Source organism: Catharus ustulatus, chromosome 29 (genome assembly GCF_009819885.2).
Source record: "Catharus ustulatus isolate bCatUst1 chromosome 29, bCatUst1.pri.v2, whole genome shotgun sequence".
Classification (NCBI taxonomy): Eukaryota; Metazoa; Chordata; class Aves; order Passeriformes; family Turdidae; genus Catharus; species Catharus ustulatus.
The window spans coordinates 2,680,244-2,701,540 of record NC_046249.1 but is presented as its reverse complement, the minus strand read 5'-3'; the positions used below and the strand labels follow the sequence as shown (position 1 = coordinate 2,701,540).

At 59.0% G+C, this 21,297-nt stretch overlaps 1 protein-coding gene across 1 annotated transcript in view; it reads right to left on the bottom strand.

The window, feature by feature from the left end:
- Positions 1-403: 403 nt before the first annotated feature.
- The window catches only part of LOC117008249 (F-BAR domain only protein 1-like), a 21,269-nt gene continuing 375 nt past the window's right edge, over positions 404-21,297 (bottom strand). The window contains exons 2-17 of the mRNA XM_033081928.2: positions 19,756-19,977; positions 19,657-19,681; positions 18,259-18,309; positions 17,821-17,863; positions 17,595-17,707; positions 17,314-17,517; positions 16,351-16,755; positions 14,203-14,303; positions 11,207-11,312; positions 11,010-11,121; positions 10,784-10,939; positions 7,505-7,637; positions 5,365-5,564; positions 4,175-4,239; positions 3,188-3,352; positions 404-525 (exon numbers count right to left, since the gene is read on the bottom strand). Of these exons, the coding sequence (XP_032937819.2) occupies positions 503-525; positions 3,188-3,352; positions 4,175-4,239; positions 5,365-5,564; positions 7,505-7,637; positions 10,784-10,939; positions 11,010-11,121; positions 11,207-11,312; positions 14,203-14,303; positions 16,351-16,755; positions 17,314-17,517; positions 17,595-17,707; positions 17,821-17,863; positions 18,259-18,309; positions 19,657-19,681; positions 19,756-19,977 (2,124 nt within the window). The 3' untranslated portion in view covers positions 404-502. The remainder of the gene's footprint in view (positions 526-3,187; positions 3,353-4,174; positions 4,240-5,364; positions 5,565-7,504; positions 7,638-10,783; positions 10,940-11,009; positions 11,122-11,206; positions 11,313-14,202; positions 14,304-16,350; positions 16,756-17,313; positions 17,518-17,594; positions 17,708-17,820; positions 17,864-18,258; positions 18,310-19,656; positions 19,682-19,755; positions 19,978-21,297) is intronic.

Below are 21,297 nucleotides of genomic sequence, written 5' to 3'. Positions count from 1 at the left end.
ATGGGGTTTATGGGATGGAATGGGATTGATGGGGTGGGATGGGATTTATGGGATGGGATTTATGAGATTTATGGGGTTTATGGGATGGAATGGGATTTATGGGATTTATGGGACATGGGATTGATGGGATTGATGGAATTTATGGGATTGATGTGGTTTATATAATTTATATGATTTATGGGATTTATGGGATTTTTTATGGCATTTCTGGGATTTCTGGGATTTCTGGTATTTCTGGGACGGGCGCCGCCGCAGCAGAGAGGCCGGAACCAGGGGCAGGAATTTATTAGAAAATAAAATGTTTAATAAAAGAGCAGCTCCTGCTCCCTTCACAGCACGGGGGGGGGCGGGGAGCAGGAGAGGGGACAGCGACAGGGGGGAGGGGACAGCGACAGGGGGGAGGGGACAGCGACAGGGGGGAGGGGACAGCGCCCCCTCCCCTCCCCCAGCTCCATCCAGTGTTTCCAAATTCCCAAATTCGGGGCGGGGGTCCCGGAGCCGCTCAGGACCCCGCCAGGTAAATCCCTGCAGAGGAGAGCGGGGAGAAGGAACAGTTCGGGACCAGTCTGGGACCAGTCTGGGACCAGTCCGGGACCAGCACCCCAAACACCCCAAATCCCAAACACCCCAAACCCCAAACCCAGACCCCAAACACCCCAAACCCCAATCCCAATCCCAATCCCAATCCCATACCTGTGGCGAATCTCTTTTTGAGCAGGGACACGCAGTACATGGCCCCAAACCACAAACCCCAAATCCCAAACCCCAAACACCCCAAACCCCAAATCCCCCATACCTATGGCAAATCTCTTTTTGAGCAGGGACACACGGTACCTGGCCCCAAACCCCAAACCCCAAACACCCCAAACCCCAAACCCCAATCCCATACCTGTAGCAAATCTCTTTTTGAGCAGCGACACGCAGCCCCAAATCCCAAACACCCCAAACACCAAACACCCCAAACCCCAAACCCAAACCCCCCAAATCCCAAATCCCCGGTACCTGTAGCGAATCTCTTTTTGAGCAGGGACACACGGTACATGATCCCACACCCCAAACCCCAAACCCCAATCCCATACCTGTGGCGAATCTCTTTTTGAGCAGGGACACACGGTCCCACACCCCAAACACCCCAAACCCCAAACACCCCAAACCCCAAACACCCCACATCCCAAACCCCATATCCCAAACACCCCAAACCCTAATCCCGTACCTGTAGCGAATCTCTTTTTGAGCAGGGACACGCAGTCCCACACCCCAAACCCCAAACCCCAAACACTCCATCCCCCAAACACCCCAAATCCCAAACCCCAATCCCATACCTGTAGCGAATCTCTTTTTGAGCAAGGACACGCGGCTCCACACCCCAAACACCCCAAATCCCAAATCCCATCCCAATACCTGTAGCGAATCTCTTTTTGAGCAGGGACACCCTGTACACTGCCCCACACCCCAAACCCCAAACACCCCAAACCCCAAATCCCCCATACCTGTAGCGAATCTCTTTTTGAGCAGGGACACGCGGTACATGATCCCACACCCCAAACCCCAATCCCAAACCCCAAACCCCTCTATACCTGTAGCGAATCTCTTTTTGAGCAGGGACACTCTGTACATGACCCCACACCCCAAACCCAAACACCCCACACACCCCATACCTGTAGCGAATCTCTTTTTGAGCAGTGACACTCTGTACGCCACCCCACACCCCAAACACCCCAAACCCCAAACCCCAATCCCAATCCCGTACCTGTGGCGAATCTCTTTTTGAGCAGGGACACCCGGTACGCCGCCCCGAACCCCAAACACCCCAAATCTCAAACCCCAAACCCCACAAACACCCCAATACCTGTGGCGAATCTCTTTTTGAGCAGTGACACGCGGTACGCCACCCCACACCCCAAACACCCCAATCCCAATCCCAAACCCCAAATCCCATGGTACCTGTGGCAAATCTCTTTTTGAGCAGGGACACCCTGTACATGATCCCACACCCCAATCCCAATCCCAAACACCCCAAATCCCCCATACCTGTAGCGAATCTCTTTTTGAGCAGGGACACGCGGTACATGACCCCAAACCCCAAACCCCAATCCCAATCCCAAATCCCCCATACCTGTGGCGAATCTCTTTTTGAGCAGGGACACGCAGTACATGACCCCAAACCCCAAACCCCAAACCCAAATCCCAAACACCCCAAACCCCTCTGTACCTGTAGCGAATCTCTTTTTGAGCAGGGACACTCTGTACGCCACCCCAAACCCCAAACACCCCAAACCCCACAAACACCCCCATACCTGTGGCGAATCTCTTTTTGAGCAGGGACACGCGGTACATAATCCCACACCCCAAACACTCCAAACCCCAATCCCAATCCCAAATCCCCCTTACCTGTAGCGAATCTCTTTTTGAGCAGGGACACGTGGTCCCACACCCCAAACCCCAAACCCCAATCCCATACCTGTAGCAAATCTCTTTTTGAGCAGGGACACCCTGTACGCCGCCCCAAACACCCCAAACCCCAAATCCCATACCCCAAATACCCCAAATCCCAATGCCATACCTGTAGCGAATCTCTTTTTGAGCAGGGACATGCAGCCCCAAACCCCAAATCCCAAACACCCCAAATCTCAAACCCCAAACCCCAATCCCATACCTGTAGCAAATCTCTTTTTGAGCAGGGACACTCTGTACGCCGCCCCACACCCCAAACCCCAAACCCCAAACCCCACACACCCCATACCTGTAGCGAATCTCTTTTTGAGCAGGGACACGCGGTACATGACCCCAAACCCCAAACCCCAATCCCAATCCCAATCCCAAACCCCAAACCCCAAATCCCCCATACCTGTAGCGAATCTCTTTTTGAGCAGGGACACTCTGTACATGACCCCAAACCCCAAACCCCCCAAACCCCACAAACACCCCAATACCTGTTGCAAATCTCTTTTTGAGCAGGGACACGCGGTCCCACACCCCAAACCCCAAACCCCAGACACCCCATACCTGTGGCGAATCTCTTTTTGAGCAGGGACACGCGGTACGCCGCCCCAAACCCCAAACCCCAATCCCAAACACCCCAGACACCCCATACCTGTGGCGAATCTCTTTTTGAGCAGGGACACCCTGTACGCCACCCCACACCCCAAACCCCAAACCCAAACCCCAAACCCCACACACCCCATACCTGTAGCGAATCTCTTTTTGAGCAGTGACACCCTGTACGCCGCCCCGGGCAGCTGCAGCTCCAGCCCGCTCAGCGTGCTCCCCTCGCCGCTGAACTGCGCCGCCACCGGGCTGGGCTTGCTGCGACCCCCGAGCGGCTCCCAGCTGGCAGAGAGCCGGCCCGAGCCTGGGGGTGAGGAGGGGGGGTTTGAGGGGATGGGGAGACCCCACTGCCGCCCCTAAATCCCATAAATCCCCATAAAATCCCAGAAATCCCATAAAATCCCAGAAATCCCATAAATTCCATAAATCCTATAAATTCCATAAGTTCCATAAATCTCATCCAATCCCATCCAATCCCATCCAATCCCACAGCCTGGGGGGTGAGGAGGGGGTTTGAGGAGATGGGGAGATCCCACTGCCGCCCCTAAATCCCAGAAATCCCATAAATTCCCATAAAATCCCATAAATCCCATAAATTCCATAAATCTCATCCAATCCCACAGCCTGGGGGGTGAGGAGGGGGTTTGAGGGGATGGGGAGACCCCACTGCCACCCCTAAATCCCAGAAATCCCCATAAAATCCCGTAAAATCCCATAAAATCCCAGAAATCCCATAAATCCCATAAATTCCATAAATCTCATCCAATCCCACAGCTGGGGGAACAGAGCAGGGTTTTGAGGGGGATGGGGATGGGGTTTGGGAGGAGGAGGAGACCCCCACTGCCGCCCCTAAATCCCATAAATCCCATAAATCTCATCCAATCCCGCAGGTTGGGATGGCAGCACAGGGGTTTGGGGGGTGAGGAGACCCCCACTGCTGCCCCTAAATCCTTAAATCCCATAAATTCTATAAATCTCATCCAATCCCATAGCCTGGGGGGCAGCACAGAGGTTTGGGGTTTTGGGGCTTTGGGATTTGGGGGTTTGGGATTTGGGATTTGTGTTTTTGGGGTTTTGGGGAGCCCCCACCCCCCCGACCCCCATCACTCCCCCAGTCCCGCCTCACCCGCCTGGCCCGGCGCTCCGGGCACATCGAGCAGCTTCCAGAGCAGCCGCTTCTCCTCCAGGTTCCTGCGGGAACGGCCGGGTTTAGCTCAGCCCCAAAACCCAGCCTAGCCCAGCCCCAAAACCCAGCCCAGTCCAGTCCCAAAGCCCAGCCCCAAAGCTCATCCCAAAGCTCAGCCCAGCCCCAGCTCCCTGCCCTCCTCACCCCAAAAACATCCCCAGTTCCCATTTTTCATTTCCCAGTTTCCAGTTCAGTGTTCCCATTTCCCAGTTCCCAATCCAGGGTCCCCATTTCCCATTTCCCAGTCCCCATTTCCCAGTTCAGTGTCCCCAGTTCCCAGTTCCCATTTCCCATTTTCTCTCCACCCTGTGAGGGGTCAGGACCCCAGACCCCGCATCTCCCACCCCAAACCAGTCCCAGTCCTCCCCTCCCACCCCAAACCAGTTCCCCCCATCTCTCCCACCTCACACTAATTCCCTTCACCCCAAACCAGTTCCCCCACCCCACACCAGTTCCTCCCCTCCTTCCCCAGTTCCCTCACCCCAAATCAGTTCCCTCCATCTCTCCCACCCCAAACCAGTTCCTCTCTCTCTCCCACCTCACACCAGTCCCCCCACCCCAAACCAGTTCCCCCCTCTTTCCCCAGTTCACCCCCATCTCTCCCACCCCTCCCCAGTCCCCCCCACCCTCCAATCCCTCCAGTCCCCCCAATCTCCCCAGTCCCCAGTTCCCCCCAGTCCCCAGTTCCCCCCATCTCTCCCACCCCAAACCAGTTTCCCCACCCCAGTTCCCCCCTCCTTCTCTAGTTCCCCCCACCCCAAACCAGTTCCCCCCTCTCTCCCAGTCCCCCCAGTCCCTCAGTTCCCCCCTCCTTCCCCAGCCCCCCAGTCCCCCCCAGTCCCCCCAGTCTCCCCAGTTCCCCCTCTCTCTCCCACTCCCCCCAGGCCCCCCATTCCCCCAGTTCTCCCCTCCTTCCCCAGTCCCCAGTCCACCCAGTACCCCCAGTTCCCCCCAGTCCCTCCTCTCTCCCAGTCCCCCCAGCTCCCCAATCCCCCCAGCCCCACCAGTTCCCCCACTCCCCCACTCCCCCAATCACCCCAGTCCCCCCAGTGTCCCCAGTCCCCCCCAGTGTCCCCAGTGTCCCCAGTGCCCCCAGTCCCCCCCAGTCCCCCCAGTGTCCCCAGTCCCACCAGGTGGCCGCGGGCTGCAGCCGCAGGTTGCCCAGGGGCTCCTCCAGGGGCAGCAGCACGGTGACGTTGGCGAGGGGCGCGGGCAGCGCCAGCGCGGCCCCGTTGTAGCCGTACTCCACCGTGACCCGGGTGCACCCGGGAGAGCAGTCCCAGCTCACGGCCAGGCGCAGCGGGGCCGAGCCGGGCCCCAGCCGCGAGAACTGCGGGGGACGGGGGTGAGGGGGGTTTGGGGGGCACCAAGGGGTTAAGGGTGAGTTTAGGGGGGCATCGAGCCCAGCGAGGGGGTTTAGGGGGGCACCGAGCCCGGGGGGAAGGGTCAGGGGGGTTTAGGAGGGCACCGGGGCTTTAGGAGGGGGTTTAGGGGGGCACCGAGCCCCTCCTGTGCCCGGGTTCGGGTTTAGGGGGGCACCGAGTCCAGGGGGGTTTAGGGGGGCACCAGAGGATTTAGGAGGGCACCAAACCATTCCCGTGCCCAGATTGGGGTTTAGGGGGGGCACCGAGCTCAGGGAGAATTTAGGGGGGCACCGAGCCCCTCCCGTGCCCAGCCAGGGGGTTCAGGGGGACACCAAGGGGTTTAGGGGGACACCTGGGGGTTTAGGGGGGCACCAAGCCATTCCCGTGCCCAGATTGGGGTTTAGGGGGGCACCAAGGGGTTAAGGTAGAGTTTAGGGGGGCATCGAGCCCAGCGAGGGGGTTTAGGGGGGCACCGGGGGTTTAGGAGGGGATTTAGGGGGGTTTAGAGGGGCACCGGGGGTTTAGGGAGGGTTTAGGGGGGCACCGAGCCCCACCCGTGCCCGGGTTCGGGTTTAGGGGGGCACCGAGAGGGTTTAGGGGGGGCACCGAGCCCAGGGGGGGTTTAGGGGGCACCGAGGGGGTTTAGGGGGGCACCGAGCTCTTCCCGAGCCCAACCAGGGGGGTTTAGGGGGACACCAAGGGATTTAGGGGGGCACCGAGCCCTTCCCATGCCCAGGATGGGGTTTAGGGGGGCACCGAGCCCGGGGGGGATTTAGGGGGGCACCGAACCCCTCCTGTGCCCGGGTTCGGGTTTAGGGGGCCACCGAGGAGGTTTAGGGGGGGTTTAGGGGGGCATCGAGCCCAGTGGGGGTTTAGGGGGGGCACCGGAGGATTTAGGGAGGCTCCAAGCCATTCCCGTGCCCGTATTGGGGTTTAGGGGGGCACCGAGGGGTTATGGTGGGGTTTGGGGGGGCACCGAGCCCCTCCCGTGCCCAGCCAGGGGGTTTAGGGGGGCACCAAGGGATTTAGGGGGGCACCGAGCCCGGGGGGAAGGGTCAGGGGGGTTTAGGGGGGCACCGGGGCTTTAGGAGGGGGTTTAGGGGGATTAGGGGGGCACCGAGGGGTTTAGGGGGGCACTGAGCCTCTCCTGTGCCCGGGTTCGGGTTTAGGGGGGCACCGAGTCCAGGGGGGTTTAGGGAGGCACCGGGGGGTTTAGAGGGGCACCAGAGGATTTAGGGGGGCACCGAGCCCCTCCCATGCCCACCCAGGGGGTTTAGGGGGACACCTGGGGGTTTAGGGGGGCACCAAGCCATTCCCGTGCCCGGATTGGGGTTTAGGGGGACACCAAGGGGTTAAGGGAGAGTTTAGGGGGGCATCGAGCCCAGGGGGGCTTTAGGGGGGCACCGGGGGGTTTGGGGGGGTTTAGTGGGGCACCGAGCCCCGCCCAAGCCCAGCGAGAGGGTTTAGGGGGGCACCGAGGGGCTTAGGGGGGCACCAAGCCCTTCGCGTGCCCAGGTTGGGGTTTAGGGGGGCACCGAGCCCCTCCCATGCTCAGTGGGGTTGGTTTTGGGGGTCCCCAGCCGGGCTTACCTGGGGGTTGGGTTTGGGGATTTTGGTGTTCTGGGGTCCCCAGCTGTGCTCACCTGGGGCTTGGGTTCTGGAGTTTGGGGTTTTGGGGTTTTCGGGGGTTTTGGGGTTCCCAGCAGGGATCACTGGGAATGTTTTGGTGTTTTTGGGGTCCCAGCCAGGTTCACTCGGGGAAGTTTTTGGGGTTTTGGGGGGTTTTGGTGGTTTTGGGGTCCCCAGCAGTGCTCACCCGGGGAAGTTTGGAGGTTCTGGGGTATTTTAGGGTCCCCAGCAGGGCTCACTTGGGGTGTTTCGGTGTTTTTGGGTCCCCAGAGCTCACCTGGTACTTGAGCAGCACCACGTTGTAGTAGGGCGCGCCGGGGCTCTGCTCCGCCTGGCGCTGCAGCTGCGCGCTCAGCGCCCCCATGTTCAGCCAGAAATCCTTGGTGCTGGGGTCGCTCTGCGAGGGGTCGCTGCGGGGGCGAGGGGACAGCGCCACCAGGGCTTGGGGACACCCGGGAGGTGGCACCGCCCCGGGGATGGGCGCCAGAGCGGGGCCAGGGGGAGCCCCAAAACTCAGCACCCAGGGATATGTCCATGGGAATCCCAAATCCCAAAACTCAGCTCCCAGGGATGTATCCACGGGAATCCCCAAAATCCCAAAACTCAGCACCCAGGGATGTGTCCATGGGAATCCCAAATCCCAAAACTCAGCACCCAGGGATGTATCCATGGGAATCCCAAATCCCCAGGAACCCCCAAAATCCCCAGTAATCCCCAAAATCCCAAAACTCAGCACCCAGGGATGTATCCATGGGAATCCCAAATCCCAAAACTCAGCACCCAGGGATGTATCCATGGGAATCCCAAAATCCCAAAACTCAGCACCCAGGGACGTATCCATGGGAATCCCAAATCCCAAACTCAGCACCCAGGGATGTATCCATGGGAATCCCAAAAATCCCAAAACTCAGCACCCAGGGATGTATTCCCAGGAATCCCAAAATCCCCGGGAATCCCCAAAATCCCAAAACTCAGCACCCAGGGATGTGTCCACGGGAATCCCAAATCCCCAGGAATCCCCAAAATCCCAAAACACAGCCCCCACTGATGTATTCCCAGGAATCCCAAAATCCCAAACTCAGCACCCAGGGATGTATCCACGGGAATTCCAAATCCCAAAACTCAGCTCCCATCTCTGCATCCTCAGGGTGCCCAAAATCCCAAACTCAGCCCCCAGGGATGTATCCATGGGAATCCCAAATCCCCAGGAATCCCAAAATCCCAAAACTCAGCCCCCATCTCTGCATTCCCAGGAATCCTCAAAATCTCCAGGAATCCTAAATCCCAAATCTCAGCCCTCATTGCTGCACTCACAGGAATCCCAAAATCCCCAGAAATCCCCAAAATCTCAAACTCAGCCCCCATTGATGTATTCCCGGGAATCCCAAAATCCCAAAATTCAGCCCCCATTGATGTATCCTCAGAAATCCTAAATCCCAAAACTCAGCCTCTGTTGATGTATTCACAGGAATCCCCAAAATCCCCAGGAATCCCCAAAATCCCAAAACTCAGCCCCCATTGATGTATTCATGGGAATCCCCAAATCCCAAAACTCAGCTCCCACTGATGTATCCATGGGAATCCCAAAATCCTCAGGAATCCCCAAAATCCAAAAACTCAGCCCCCAGAGATGTATCCATGGGAATCCCAAAATCCCCAGGAATCCCCAAAATCCCAAAATTCAGCCCCCATTGATGTATTCCCGGAATCCCAAATCCCAAAATTCAGCCCCATTGATCCTGGGAATCCCAAAATCCCCAGGAATCCCCAAAAATCCCAAAACACAGCCCCCACTGATGTATTCCCAGGAATCCCAAAATCCCCGGGAACCCCCAAAATCCCCAGGAATGCCAAAATCCCAAACTCAGCCCCCATTGATCCCGGGAATCCCAAAAATCCCCAGGAATCCCCAAACCTCAAAACTCAGACACCATCTCTGCATTCCCAGGAATCCCCAAAATCCCAAAAACTCAGCCCCCGTTGATGTATGCCCGGGAATCCCAAATCCCAAACTCAGCCCCTCATCGCTGCATCCCCAGGAATCCCAAAATCCTCAGGAATCCCAAAATCCCAAATTCAGCCCCCACTGATGTATTCACAGGAATCCCAAAATCCCCAGGAACCCCCAAAATCCCAAACTCAGCCCCCATTGCTGCATCCCCAGGAATCCTAAATCCCAAAACTCAGCTCCCCTCAGCTCCCGAGGGAACCCCAAAGAAAACAAAAACCCCAAACCCGCCCCATCCCTGCCCCCGTCACTGCCAAAGTCCCCGGACACCCCCTGCACCCCCAGTCCGGCTGTCCCCTCCCTGTCCCCTCTCTCTGTCCCAGCTCCATCCCAGTTCCATCCCAGTTCCCATCCCAGCTCCATCCCAGTTCCCATCCCAGTTCCCATCCCAGTTCCCATCCCAGCTCCATCCCAGTTCCATCCCAGCTCCATCCCAGCTCCATCCCAGTTCCCATCCCAGCTCCCATCCCAGTTCCCATCCCAGTTCCCATCCCAGCTCCATCCCAGTTCCATCCCAGTTCCCATCCCAGCTCCATCCCAGTTCCCATCCCAGTTCCCATCCCAGCTCCATCCCAGTTCCATCCCAGTTCCCATCCCAGTTCCCATCCCAGTTCCCATCCCAGCTCCATCCCAGTTCCATCCCAGCTCCATCCCAGCTCCATCCCAGTTCCATCCCAGCTCCATCCCAGTTCCCATCCCAGCTCCATCCCAGTTCCATCCCAGTTCCCATCCCAGCTCCATCCCAGTTCCCATCCCAGTTCCCATCCCAGTTCCCATCCCAGCTCCATCCCAGTTCCCATCCCAGTTCCCATCCCAGTTCCCATCCCAGCTCCCATCCCAGTTCCCATCCCAGTTCCCATCCCAGTTCCATCCCAGTTCCCATCCCAGTTCCCATCCCAGTCCCATCCCAGTTCCATCCCAGTTCCCATCCCAGCTCCATCCCAGTTCCATCCCAGCTCCATCCCAGCTCCATCCCAGTTCCCATCCCAGTTCCATCCCAGTTCCATCCCAGTTCCCATCCCAGTTCCCATCCCAGTTCCATCCCAGTTCCATCCCAGCTCCATCCCAGTTCCCATCCCAGTTCCCATCCCAGTTCCATCCCAGTTCCCATCCCAGTTCCATCCCAGCTCCATCCCAGTTCCCATCCCCGCTGTCCCCTCTCTCTCCCCGCGCTGTCTCCCCGCTATCCCCGCTCTGTCCCCACTGTCCCCTCTCTGTCCCCTCTCTGTCCCCTCTCTCTCCCCGCCCTGTCCCCTCTCTGTCCCCGCTGTCCCCTCGCTGTCCCCTCTCTGTCCCCGCTGTCTCCCCTCTCTCCCCTCTCTGTCCCCGCTGTCCCCGCTCTATCCCAGCTCTATCCCCGCCCTGTCCCCTCTCTGTCCCCTCTCTGTCCCCTCTCTGTCCCCCCGCTGTCCCCTCTCTGTCCCCTCTCTGTCCCCTCTCTGTCCCCTCTCTGTCCCCCCGCTGTCCCCTCTCTGTCCCCCCGCTGTCCCCTCTCTCTCCCCTCTCTGTCCCCTCCCTGTCCCCTCGCTGTCCCCTCTGTGTCCCCACCTGTAGAGCAGCTCGCTGTTGGGCAGGAACTGCTCGATGCCCGCCGCGTTCAGGAGTCTGAAGCTCAGCACCGGCGGCGCCGCGCTGGCCCCGAACACCCGCACGATCCCCGCGGGGAACGACATCGTCAGCTCCCCCGTCACCTTCACCAGGCAGCTGCTGGGGACACCCCGGGGCTCAGGGGGACCCCCGGGACCCCCGAGACCCCCGGGATTCCCCCCCGTACCTGTCGGCGTCGCGTCCTTTGAAATAGGCGTGCACGTACTCGGTGAATGCGGTGGCCACGGGCAGCGCGTCCTGCGAGCCCAGCACCACCGGGCTGGGACCTCGGGATAGCCCTGGGGAGGGGGGCACGGGGGTCAGGGAACGGCTGGGACCCCCCTCAGCCACCCCAGGTCCCCCCCAAGTTGTCCCCGCACGCACCGAGCGCCGGCGGGGCCGCGCTGAAGAAGCCGCGCTCGCTCAGGCTGGCGGGGGCCGAGTGAGAGGGGCCGCAGCTCCAGGAGGGCGAGGGGCTCAGAGAGCGGGACTGAGCGACAGGAGGGGCGGGTGGGACCCTGCACCCCCCAATTCCGCAGTCCTGCATCCCTGCATCCCCGAATTCTGCATCTCCCATCCCTGTATCCTCCAATTCCACATGCCACATCCCTGTATCCCTCAATTCTGCATCCCGGTATCCCCGAATTCCGCATTCCCCATCCCTATATCCCGAATTCTGAATCACGGCATCCCCGAATTCACATCCCTGTATTCCCCAATTCCCCATCCCCCCCCATCCCTGTATCCGTGAATCCCCCAATTCCACATCCCCCATCCCTGAATCCCCGAATCCTGCATCCCTGGATCCCCGAATTCCACATCCCTGCATCCCCCAATTCCACATCCCTGTATCCCTGAATCCCTGTATCCCCGAATTCTGCATCCCGGCATCCTCCAATTCCACTTCCCTCATCCCTGAATCCCCGAATTCTGCATCCTGGCATCCTCGAATTCCTCATCCCCCACCCCTGTATCCCTCAATTCTGCAGCCCTGCATCCCTGAATCCCCGAATTCTGCATCCCGGTATCCCCCAATTCCACATCCCCCATCCTTGCATCCCCGAATCCTGCATCCCTGTATCCCTGAATTCTGCACCCCTGCATCTCCCAATTCCATATCCGTGTGTATCCCCACATTCCCAAAATCTCTGTATTCCCACATCCCTGCACCCCTGAATCCCCTAATTCCAGATCCCTTCAACTCTTTATTCCCGAATTCTGCATCCCGGCATTCCCCATCCCTGGCTACTCCTGCGTTCTCAAATCCTGCATCCCCCACCCCAAATTCCCAAACTTCACATCCCTGCATCCCCAAATTCCCACATCCCTGAATTCCTGCATCCCCAAACTCCCACAACCCAAATTCCTCCACCTCAAACTCCCCCACCCCAAATTCCCACATCCCAAACTCCCACACCCCAAATTCCAACACCCCAAACTCCCCCACTCCAAACTCCCACCTTCCCAAACTCTCACTTCCCAAATTCCCACATCCCCAAACCCCCACACCCCAAACCCCCCACCCCACACCCCAAATTCCCAAACTTTACATCCCTGCATCCCCAAACTCCCTCACTCCAAACTCCCACATCCCAAATTCCCACATCCCAAATCCCCACATCCCAAATTCCCCTACCCCAAACTCTCACATCCCAAATTCCCAGACTCCCAAATTCTCACACTCCAAACTCCCCCACCCCGAACTCTCCCACACCCCAAACCCCCCACCCCAAATTCCCAAACTTTACATCCCTGCATCCCCAAACTCCCCCACCCCAAACTCCCGCATCCCAAATTCCCACATCCCCAAATTCTCACATCCCAAATTCTCCCACCCCAAATTCCCAAACTTTACATCCCTGCATCCCCAAATTCTCACACTCCAAATTCCCACACCCCGAACTCTCCCACACTCCAAACTCCCACACTCCAAATTTCCACACCCCAACCTCCCACCTCCCCAAACTCCCAAACTCCAAATTCTCATACCCCAAACTCCCACATCCCAAACTCCCACATCCCAAACTCCCCCACCCCAAATTCCAACATCCCAAATTCCCACATCCCAAACTCCCCCACACCCCAAATTCCCAAACTTCACATCCCTGCATCCCCAAACTCCCTCACCCCCGAATTCCCACATCCCAAACTCCCCCACCCCAAACTCCCCCACACCCCTAAATTCCCACCTCCCCAAACTCCCTCACTCCAAAATTCCCACATCCCTTCAACTCTCCCACCCCAAATTCCAACATCCCAAATCTCCACACCCCAAAACTCCCCCACTCCAAATTCCCACATCCTCAAATTCCCACATCCCAAACTCCCACAACCCAAATTCCCACACCCCAAATTCCCAAACTTTACATCCCTGCATCCCCAAACTCCCTCACTCCAAACTCCCACATCCCAAATTCCCACATCCCAAATCCCCACATCCCAAATTCCCCTACCCCAAACTCTCACATCCCAAATTCCCAGACTCCCAAATTCTCATACTCCAAACTCCCCCACCCCGAACTCTCCCACACCCCAAACCCCCCAACCCAAATTCCCAAACTTTACATCCCTGCATCCCCAAACGCCCCCACCCCAAACTCCCACATCCCAAACGCCCCCACTCCAAACTCCCACATCCCCAAATTCCCACATCCCCAAATTCTCACATCCCAAATTCTCCCACCCCAAATTCCCAAACTTTACATCCCTGCATCCCCAAATTCCCCCACTCCAAATTCCCACACCCCGAATTCCCACACCCTGAACTCTCCCACATCCCAAACTCCCCCACCCCAAATTCCAACACTCCAAACTCCCACCTCCCCAAACTCCCACACCCTAAATTCCCCCACCCCCAAATTCCCCCACCTCAAATTCCCCCACCCCGAAGACCGACCTCCCCAAATTCCCCCACCCCAAACTCCCACACCCCAAATTCCCTCACCCCAAACTCCCACACCCCAAATTCCCACATTCCCAAATTCCCACACCCCCAAATTCCCACATCCCAAACCCCCTACACCAAACTCCCACCTCCCAAAATTCCCTCACCCCCAACTCCCATATCCCAAACTCCTCCACCCCAAACTCTCACATCCCAAATCCCCACATCCCAAATTCCCACACCCCAAAATTCGCACACTCCCAAATTCACACACCCCAAATTCCAACACTCCAAACTCCCCCACTCCAAATTCCCCCACCCACCCCCTCCCCGCTCCATCCCCCTCCCCATTTCCCCCTCCCCAGTTCCCCTCCCCATCTCTCCCATTCCCATACTGGGATCACTGCGCCTTCGGGCCGTGTCCCCCCGCCTCTCCCGTGTCCCCCCCTCCCCTGCCCACCCCCGGGGGTCCCCGCGCCCCCCGCCCATCCCGCACCAGGTCGCTGTTGCTGCCCGGCCCGGCCCGCCTGGAGCGGCAGCGGCGCGGGGGGGCCACGACAGGAACGTCCCGGGGGGCAGCGCTGGGCCAGGGGGGCTCTGGGGAGGGGGCGCGGCTGGGGGTGAGGGGGGGGCTCCGAGACCGGGACCCCCACCGGGCACACAGGACCACTCCCAGGGGATCCAGGACCCCTTCCCAAGATCCAGGATCATCCCCCAGGACCCCCCCTCGGCACCCAGGACAATCCCCCAAGATCCAGGACCCCCATTCTGAGATCCAGGACCATCCCCCAAGTTCCAGGATCCCTCCCCTCGGGAATCCAGGACCCCTTCCCAAGATCCAGGATCCCTTCCTGAGACCCAGGATCATCCCCCAAGATCCAGGACCCCTCCGCTGGGGGATCCAGGACCCCCATCCTGAGATCCAGGACCCCCACTCGGCACCCAGAACTCCCACCCGGGATCCAGAACCATCCCCCAAGATCCAGGATCCCTCCCCTCGGGGATCCAGGACCCCCACCCAGCACCCAGGACCCCTCCCAGGGTATCCAGGACCTCCATCCTGAGATCCAGGACCCCTCCCCTGGAGGATCCAGGACCCCCCCCGGCACCCAGGACCATCCCCCAGGATCCAGGATCCCTTCCCAAGATCCAGGACCCCCACCCTGGATCCAGGACCCCTCCCAGGGGATCCAGGACCCCCATCCTGAGATCCAGGACCCCTCCCCTAGGATCCAAGACCCCTCCCCTGGAGGATCCGGACCCCACCCGGCACCCAGGATCATCCCCCAGGATCCAGGATCCCATCCTGAGATCCAGGATCATCCCCCAGGACCCCTCCCCTCGGGTATCCAGGACCCCCCACCCAGGATTTGGGGTTATGGGGTGAAGAGTTGGGGGTTTTGGGGTCAGATTTGGGGTCATGGGGGCAGATTTGGGATTTATGGGAGGCAGATTTGGAGTTTTGGGGTCAAATTTGGGATTTATGGGTCAGATTTGGGGTCATGGGGGCAGATTTGGAGGTTTTGGAGTCAGATTTGGGGTTATGGGGTCAAGTTTGGGGTCATGGGGTCCGATTTGGGATTTATGGGAGGCAGAGTTGAGGTTCTGGGGTCATATTTGGGGGTCACGGGATCAAATTTGGAATTATGGGTGGTAGATTTGGGGTCATGGGGTCAGAGTTGGGAGTTTTGGGGTCAGATTTGGGGGTTTTGGGGTCAGATTTGGGATTTATGGGAGGCAGATTTGGGGGTTTTGGGCTCAGATTTGGGGGTTTTGGGGTCAAAGTTTGGGGGTTTTGGGGTCAAATTTGGGGTCATGGGATCAGATTTGGGGTTATGGGATCAGAGTTGGGATTTATGGGAGGCAGAATTGAGGTTTTGGGGTCAGATTTGAAGGTTTTGGGGTCAGACTTGGGATTTATGTGGGTCAGATTTGGGATTTATGGGGGATCAGAGCTGGGGGTTTTGGGGTCAGATTTGGGGTCATGGGGGCAGATTTGGGATTTATGGGGTCAGATTTGGGATTTATGGGTCAGATTTGGGGTCATGGGATCAGATTTGGGGTTTTGGGGTCAGATTTGGTGTTATGGGGTCAGATTTGAGGGTTTTGGGCTCAGATTTGGGATTTATGGGTCAGATTTGGGGGTTTTGGGATCAGAGCTGGGATTTATGGGGGGCAGATTTGAAGGTTTTGGGGTTGGACTTGGGATTTATGGGGGTCAGATTTGGGATTTATGGGTCAGAGTTGGGGGTTTTGGGCTCAGATTTGGGGTTTGGGGTCAGATTTGGGATTTATGGGAGGCAGATTTGGGATTTATGGGGGTCAGAGTTGGGGGTTTTGGGGTCAGATTTGGGATTTATGGGCTCAGATTTTGGGGTTTTGGGCGTCAGATTTGGGGTTTTGGGGTCAGATTTGGGATTTATGGGGATCAGATTTGGGGTCATGGGGTCCGATTTGGGTTTTAGGGTCAGATTTGGGGTTTTAGGGTCAGATTTGGGATTTATGGGGGTCAGATTTGGGAGTTTTGGGGTCAGATTTGGGGTTTTAGGGTCAGATTTGGGATTTATGGGGGTCAGATTTGGGTTTTGGGGTCAGATTTGGGGTTTTAGGGTCAGATTTTTGGGGCCATCCCCCCCTCACTCACCCGGCTCCGGCTGCGCCTCCCCCGCCGCTCCCCCCTCCCCCGACCCCGGCCCGGGACACCCCCACGGGGAGGGGGAGGGGCTGCACGACCCCCGCCCGCTCGGGGGCGCGGGAGAGGACGAGGAGGAGGAGCGGGAGGAAGGAGCCGGGGGGGGCTCCCCCCACACCGGGGGGTCCCCAAAAGGGTCCGGGGAGGGGGAGGGGGGGGGGTCGGTGGGACAGCGGCTGCGGGACCGGGGGGGGGCGACCCCCGAGACCCCCGAGACCCCCCCCGGGACCACCCAGAGCCCCTCGGCAGCGCCAAAAGGGGCAAAATTGGGGGGGTCTGGGGGGTCCCCCTGGGGGGTCCAGGGCCGGGAGGGATTTTTGGGGTCCCCTTGGGGGGTCCAGGAGGGGTCTGGGGGCTCTGCATGGGGGGTCCAGGAGGGATTTTTGGGGTCCTGTTGGGGGGTCCTGGAGGGATTTTTGGGGTCCTGTTGGGGGGTCCTGGAGGGATTTTTGGGGTCTGGTTGGGGGGTCCAGGGCCGGGAAGGATTTTTGGGGTCCCCTTGGGGTGTCCAGGAGGAGTTTTTGGGGTCTGGGGGCTCCGCTTGGGGTGTCCAGGAGGAGTTTGGGGGGTCAGGTTGTGGGGTCCAGGGCCGGGAGGGATTTTTGGGGTCCCCTTGGGGGGTCCTGGAGGGGTTTTTGGGGTCCCCTTGGGAGGTCCTGGAGGGATTTTTGGGGTCCCCCTGGGGGGTCCAGGGTCGGGATGAGTTTTTGGGGTCCCCTTGTGGGATCCAGGAGGGATTTTTGGGGTCTGGGGGCTCTGCATGGGGGGTCCAGGAGGAGTTTGGGGGGTCAGGTTGTGGGGTCCAGGGCCGGGAAGGATTTTTGGGGTCGGGTTGGGGGGTCCTGGAGGGATTTTTGGGGTCCCCTTGTGGGATCCAGGAGGGATTTTTGGGGTCTGGGGGCTCCGCTTGGGGTGTCCTGGAGGGGTTTGGGGGGTCGGGCTGGGGGGTCCAGGGCCGGGATGAATTTTTGGGGTCCCCTTGGGGGGTCCAGGGCCGGGAATCCGGGGAGGGTCCGGGCTGGGGGTGCGAGGGCGAGTCCAGCCCCGAGTCTGGAACGTTCTCTGGCGAGCAGGAGGAGGAGGAGGAGGAGGAGGAAGGCGACGAGCAGGAGCGAGGGGCTGTGGGAGAGCACAGTCAGGACCCCTCCCCCATTTTTAGGCTCCCATTCTGTGCCTCCCCCTCCCCAAATTCTCACCCGGGAATTCCTCGAACGCTGATTCCAGGGGGGGCCCAAAGAGAGCGGCTGAGTCTGGGGGGTCCCGGGGGTCCCGGGGGTCCTGGGGGTCCTGGGGGGGCTTCACGGGGCCGCTGGGACAGGGATGGGGGGAGGGGGGAGCTCAGGGATCACCCAGGACCCCCCGGAAATGGGGGGTGGGCTCCTCATGGCCCCTCCCCCCTCCCCAATCCCACCCTGTCCTCACCTGTCCAGCTGCGCTGCAGGGAGACCCCTCCCCCCGCTGTCACCTGTGGGGAGGGGGACACTGAGCTGAGACCACAAACCCCCCCGGGGAGACCCCAGACCCACCCAGGAGACCCCAAATCCCACCAGGAACCCCCCAAACCCCCACAGGCCCCCCAAATCCCCCCCAGGAGGCCCCAGGATCCCCCCCAGCAGCCCCCAAATCCCTCTCAGTGCCCCCAAAGCCCCCCCAGGAGACCCCAAATCCCTCCCAAGAGCCCCCCAACCCACCCCCAGTGCCCCCCAAACCCCCTCCAGGAGCCCCCCAAACCCCCCAGGAGCCCCCAGATCCACCCAAGGAGTTCCCAAATCCCCCAGGACCCCCCAAACCCCCACAGGCCCTTCAAATTCTCCCCCAGTGTCCCCCCCAACCCCCCCAGGCCCCCCCGGCCGCTCTCACCCCCTGGCAGGGTCCCCTCGGGGTCGCTGGGGGTCAGGGATGTCACCTGTCCTGCAGGGGGTGGCACCGTGAGGGGACACAGAGCGGGGGGGGGGACCCGGGGGACAGGGGGTGGGGTCAGGGAGGGTGGCACTGTCCCCAAGGAAAGGGATCAAGGGTGGCATTGTCCCCAAGGAAAGGGATCAGGAATATCCCCAGGACTGTCCCCAGGAATGGGATCAGGAAAGGGATCAGGAATGTCCCCAAGGAATGGGATCAGGAATGTCCCCAAGGGATCCAGGAATGTCCCCAGGAATGTTCCCAGGGATAGGATCCAGGAATGTCCCCAAGGAACAGGATTCAGGAATGTCCCCAGGAGTGAGATCCAGGAAAGGGATCCAGTTGTCCCCAGGGAAAGGGATCCAGGAATGTCCCCAAGGGATCCAGGAATGTCCTTAAGGAATGGGGTTCAGGAATGTCCCCAGCAATGGGATCCAGGAATGTCCCCAGGAGTGAAGCACAGGAAGGACAGGATGTCCCCAGGGACTGGGTTTAAGGAATGGTGGCTTTGTCCCCAAGGAAAGGGGTTCAGTAACGTCCCCAGGAATGGGATCAGGAATGTCCCCAAGGGATCCAGGAATGTCCCCAGGAATGTTCCCAGGGATAGGATCCAGGAATGTCCCCAAGGAACAGGATTCAGGAATGTCCCCAGGAGTGGGATCCAGGAAAGGGATCCAGTAATGTCCCCAGGAATGTCCCCAAGGAATGGGATCCAGGAGTGTCCCCAAGAGATCCAGGAATGTCCCCAAGCAATGAGGTCCAGGAATGTCCCCAGGGAATGGGATCAGGAATGTCCCCAAGGAATGGGACCCAGCAATGTCCCCACGAGCCCCCAGCCCCGGTGTCCCCCTCGGTGTCCCCTCCCCACCGGTGTCACTCACGTCCCGCTGCCCCTCCCCGGTGTCCCCCCCCAGTGCCACCCCTCTGGTGTCCCCTATCCCCGGTGTCACTCACGTCCTGCCTGTCTCCCCCAGTGCCATCCCCCCCGGTGTCCCCCCCTGGTGTCCCCAGCCCCGGTGTCCCCTCAGTGTCCCCTATCCCCGGTGTCACTCATATCCCGCCTGCCCCCCCGGTGTCCCCAGCCCCAGTGTCCCCCCCGTGTCCTCCCAGTGTCCTCCCAGTGTCCCCCCCGGTGTCCCCCCCGATGTCCCCAGCCCCCGTGTCACCCCCGGTGACCCCCCGTGTCCCCCCCAGTGTCACTCACGTCCCGCCTGTCCCCCCCAGTGCCACCCCCCGGTGTCCCCCCCGATGTCCCCAGTGTCCCCCCGGTGTCACTCACGTCCTGCCTGTCCCCCCTGGTGTCCCCCCGCCCCCCAGTGTCCCCCCCAGTGTCCCCGGTGTCCCCCCGGTGTCACTCACGTCCCGCCAGCCTCCTGCCGGTGCCCTGTAAGACAAGGGGACATTTCTGAGGTGTCCCCGGTGGCTCCGGGTGTCCCCAGGTGCCCTCCCCGGGCTCACCCCGAGCGCGGGGCCCAGGCTGAGGTGGCCCACGGTGGCCCTGAGCTGCTCCTCGGTGGCCTGGGCGGGCTCCTGGGGCTGCAGGGGTTTGATCAACACCCGGAATTTCCGCGGCTCCTCCTCGTCGTAGTCGGAGTCGCTGGAGGAGCAGCCGGGGTTGTCCAGCTCGGCTGGGAGGGTCAAGGAATTGCTGCTGGAATTCGGCTGGGGCCAGGAAAATTCCTGGGTTTAATTACCCTGGATCCCGCAAAAATTCCTGGGTTTAATCCCTTGGATCCCAGAAATATTCCTGGGTTTAATTCCCTTGGATCCCACAGAAATTCCTGCCTGGAATTCGGCTGGGTCCAGGAAAATTCCTGGGTTTAATTCCTCTGGATCCCAGGAAAATTCCTGGATTTAATCCCTTGGATCCCAGAAATATTCCTGGGTTTAATTCTCTTGGATCCCAGAAACATTCCTGGGTTTAATTCCCTTGGATCCCACAGAAATTCCTGGGTTTAATTCCCTTGGATCCCACAGAAATTCCTGCCTGGAATTCGGCTGGGTCCAGGAAAATTCCTGGGTTTAATTCCTCTGGATCCCACAAAAATTCCTGGTTGGAATCACCTTGGATCCCAGGAAAATTCCTGGTTTTAATCCCTTGGATCCCAGAAACATTCCTGCCTGGAATTCAGTTGGGTCCAGGAAAATTCCTGGGTTTAATTCCCCTGGATCCCACAGAAATTCCTGCCTGGAATCCCCCTGGATCCTGGAAAAACTCCTGGCTGGAATCTCCCTAGATCCCACAGAAATTCCTGGTTTTAATCCCCCTGGATCCCAGAAAAATTCCTGGCTAGAATTCCCCTGGATCCCACAGAAATTCCCAGTTTTAATCCGCCCAGATCCCCGGAAATTCCCGGCTGGAATCCCCTGAATCCCACAAAAATTCCTGGTTTTAATCCCCTGGATCCCACAGAAATTTCCAGTTGGATTTCCATAGATCCCATAACAATTCCCTTTTGGATTTCCCCCATATCCCAGAGAAATTCCCTTTAGGAATCCCTCCAGATCCCACAATAATTCCCCTTCTTAATCCCACAAAAATTCCCTTTTTTAACCCCCCAGATCCCACAGAAATTCCCGGTTGGATTTCCCCCAGATCCCACAGAAATTCCCGGATTTAATTCCCCTGGATCCCACAATAATTCCCTTTAGGAATCCCCCATATCCCACAGAAATTTCCAGTTGGACTCCCCTGGATCCCACAGAAATTCCTTTTTTTAACCCCCCCAGATCCCACATTAATTCCCTTTTTTAATCCCACAGAAATTCCCTTTTTTAACCCCTAGACCCACAGAAATTCCCTTTTTTAATCCCACAGAAATTCCCGGTTGGACTTCCCCTGGATCCCACAGAAATTCCCTTTTTTAACCCCCCATATCCCACAGAAATTTCTGGTTTGAATTCCCCTGGATCCCACAATAATTCCCTTTTTTAAATCCCCCAGAAATTCCCTTTTGGATTTCCCCTGGATCCCACAGAAATTCCCTTTTTTAATCCCAC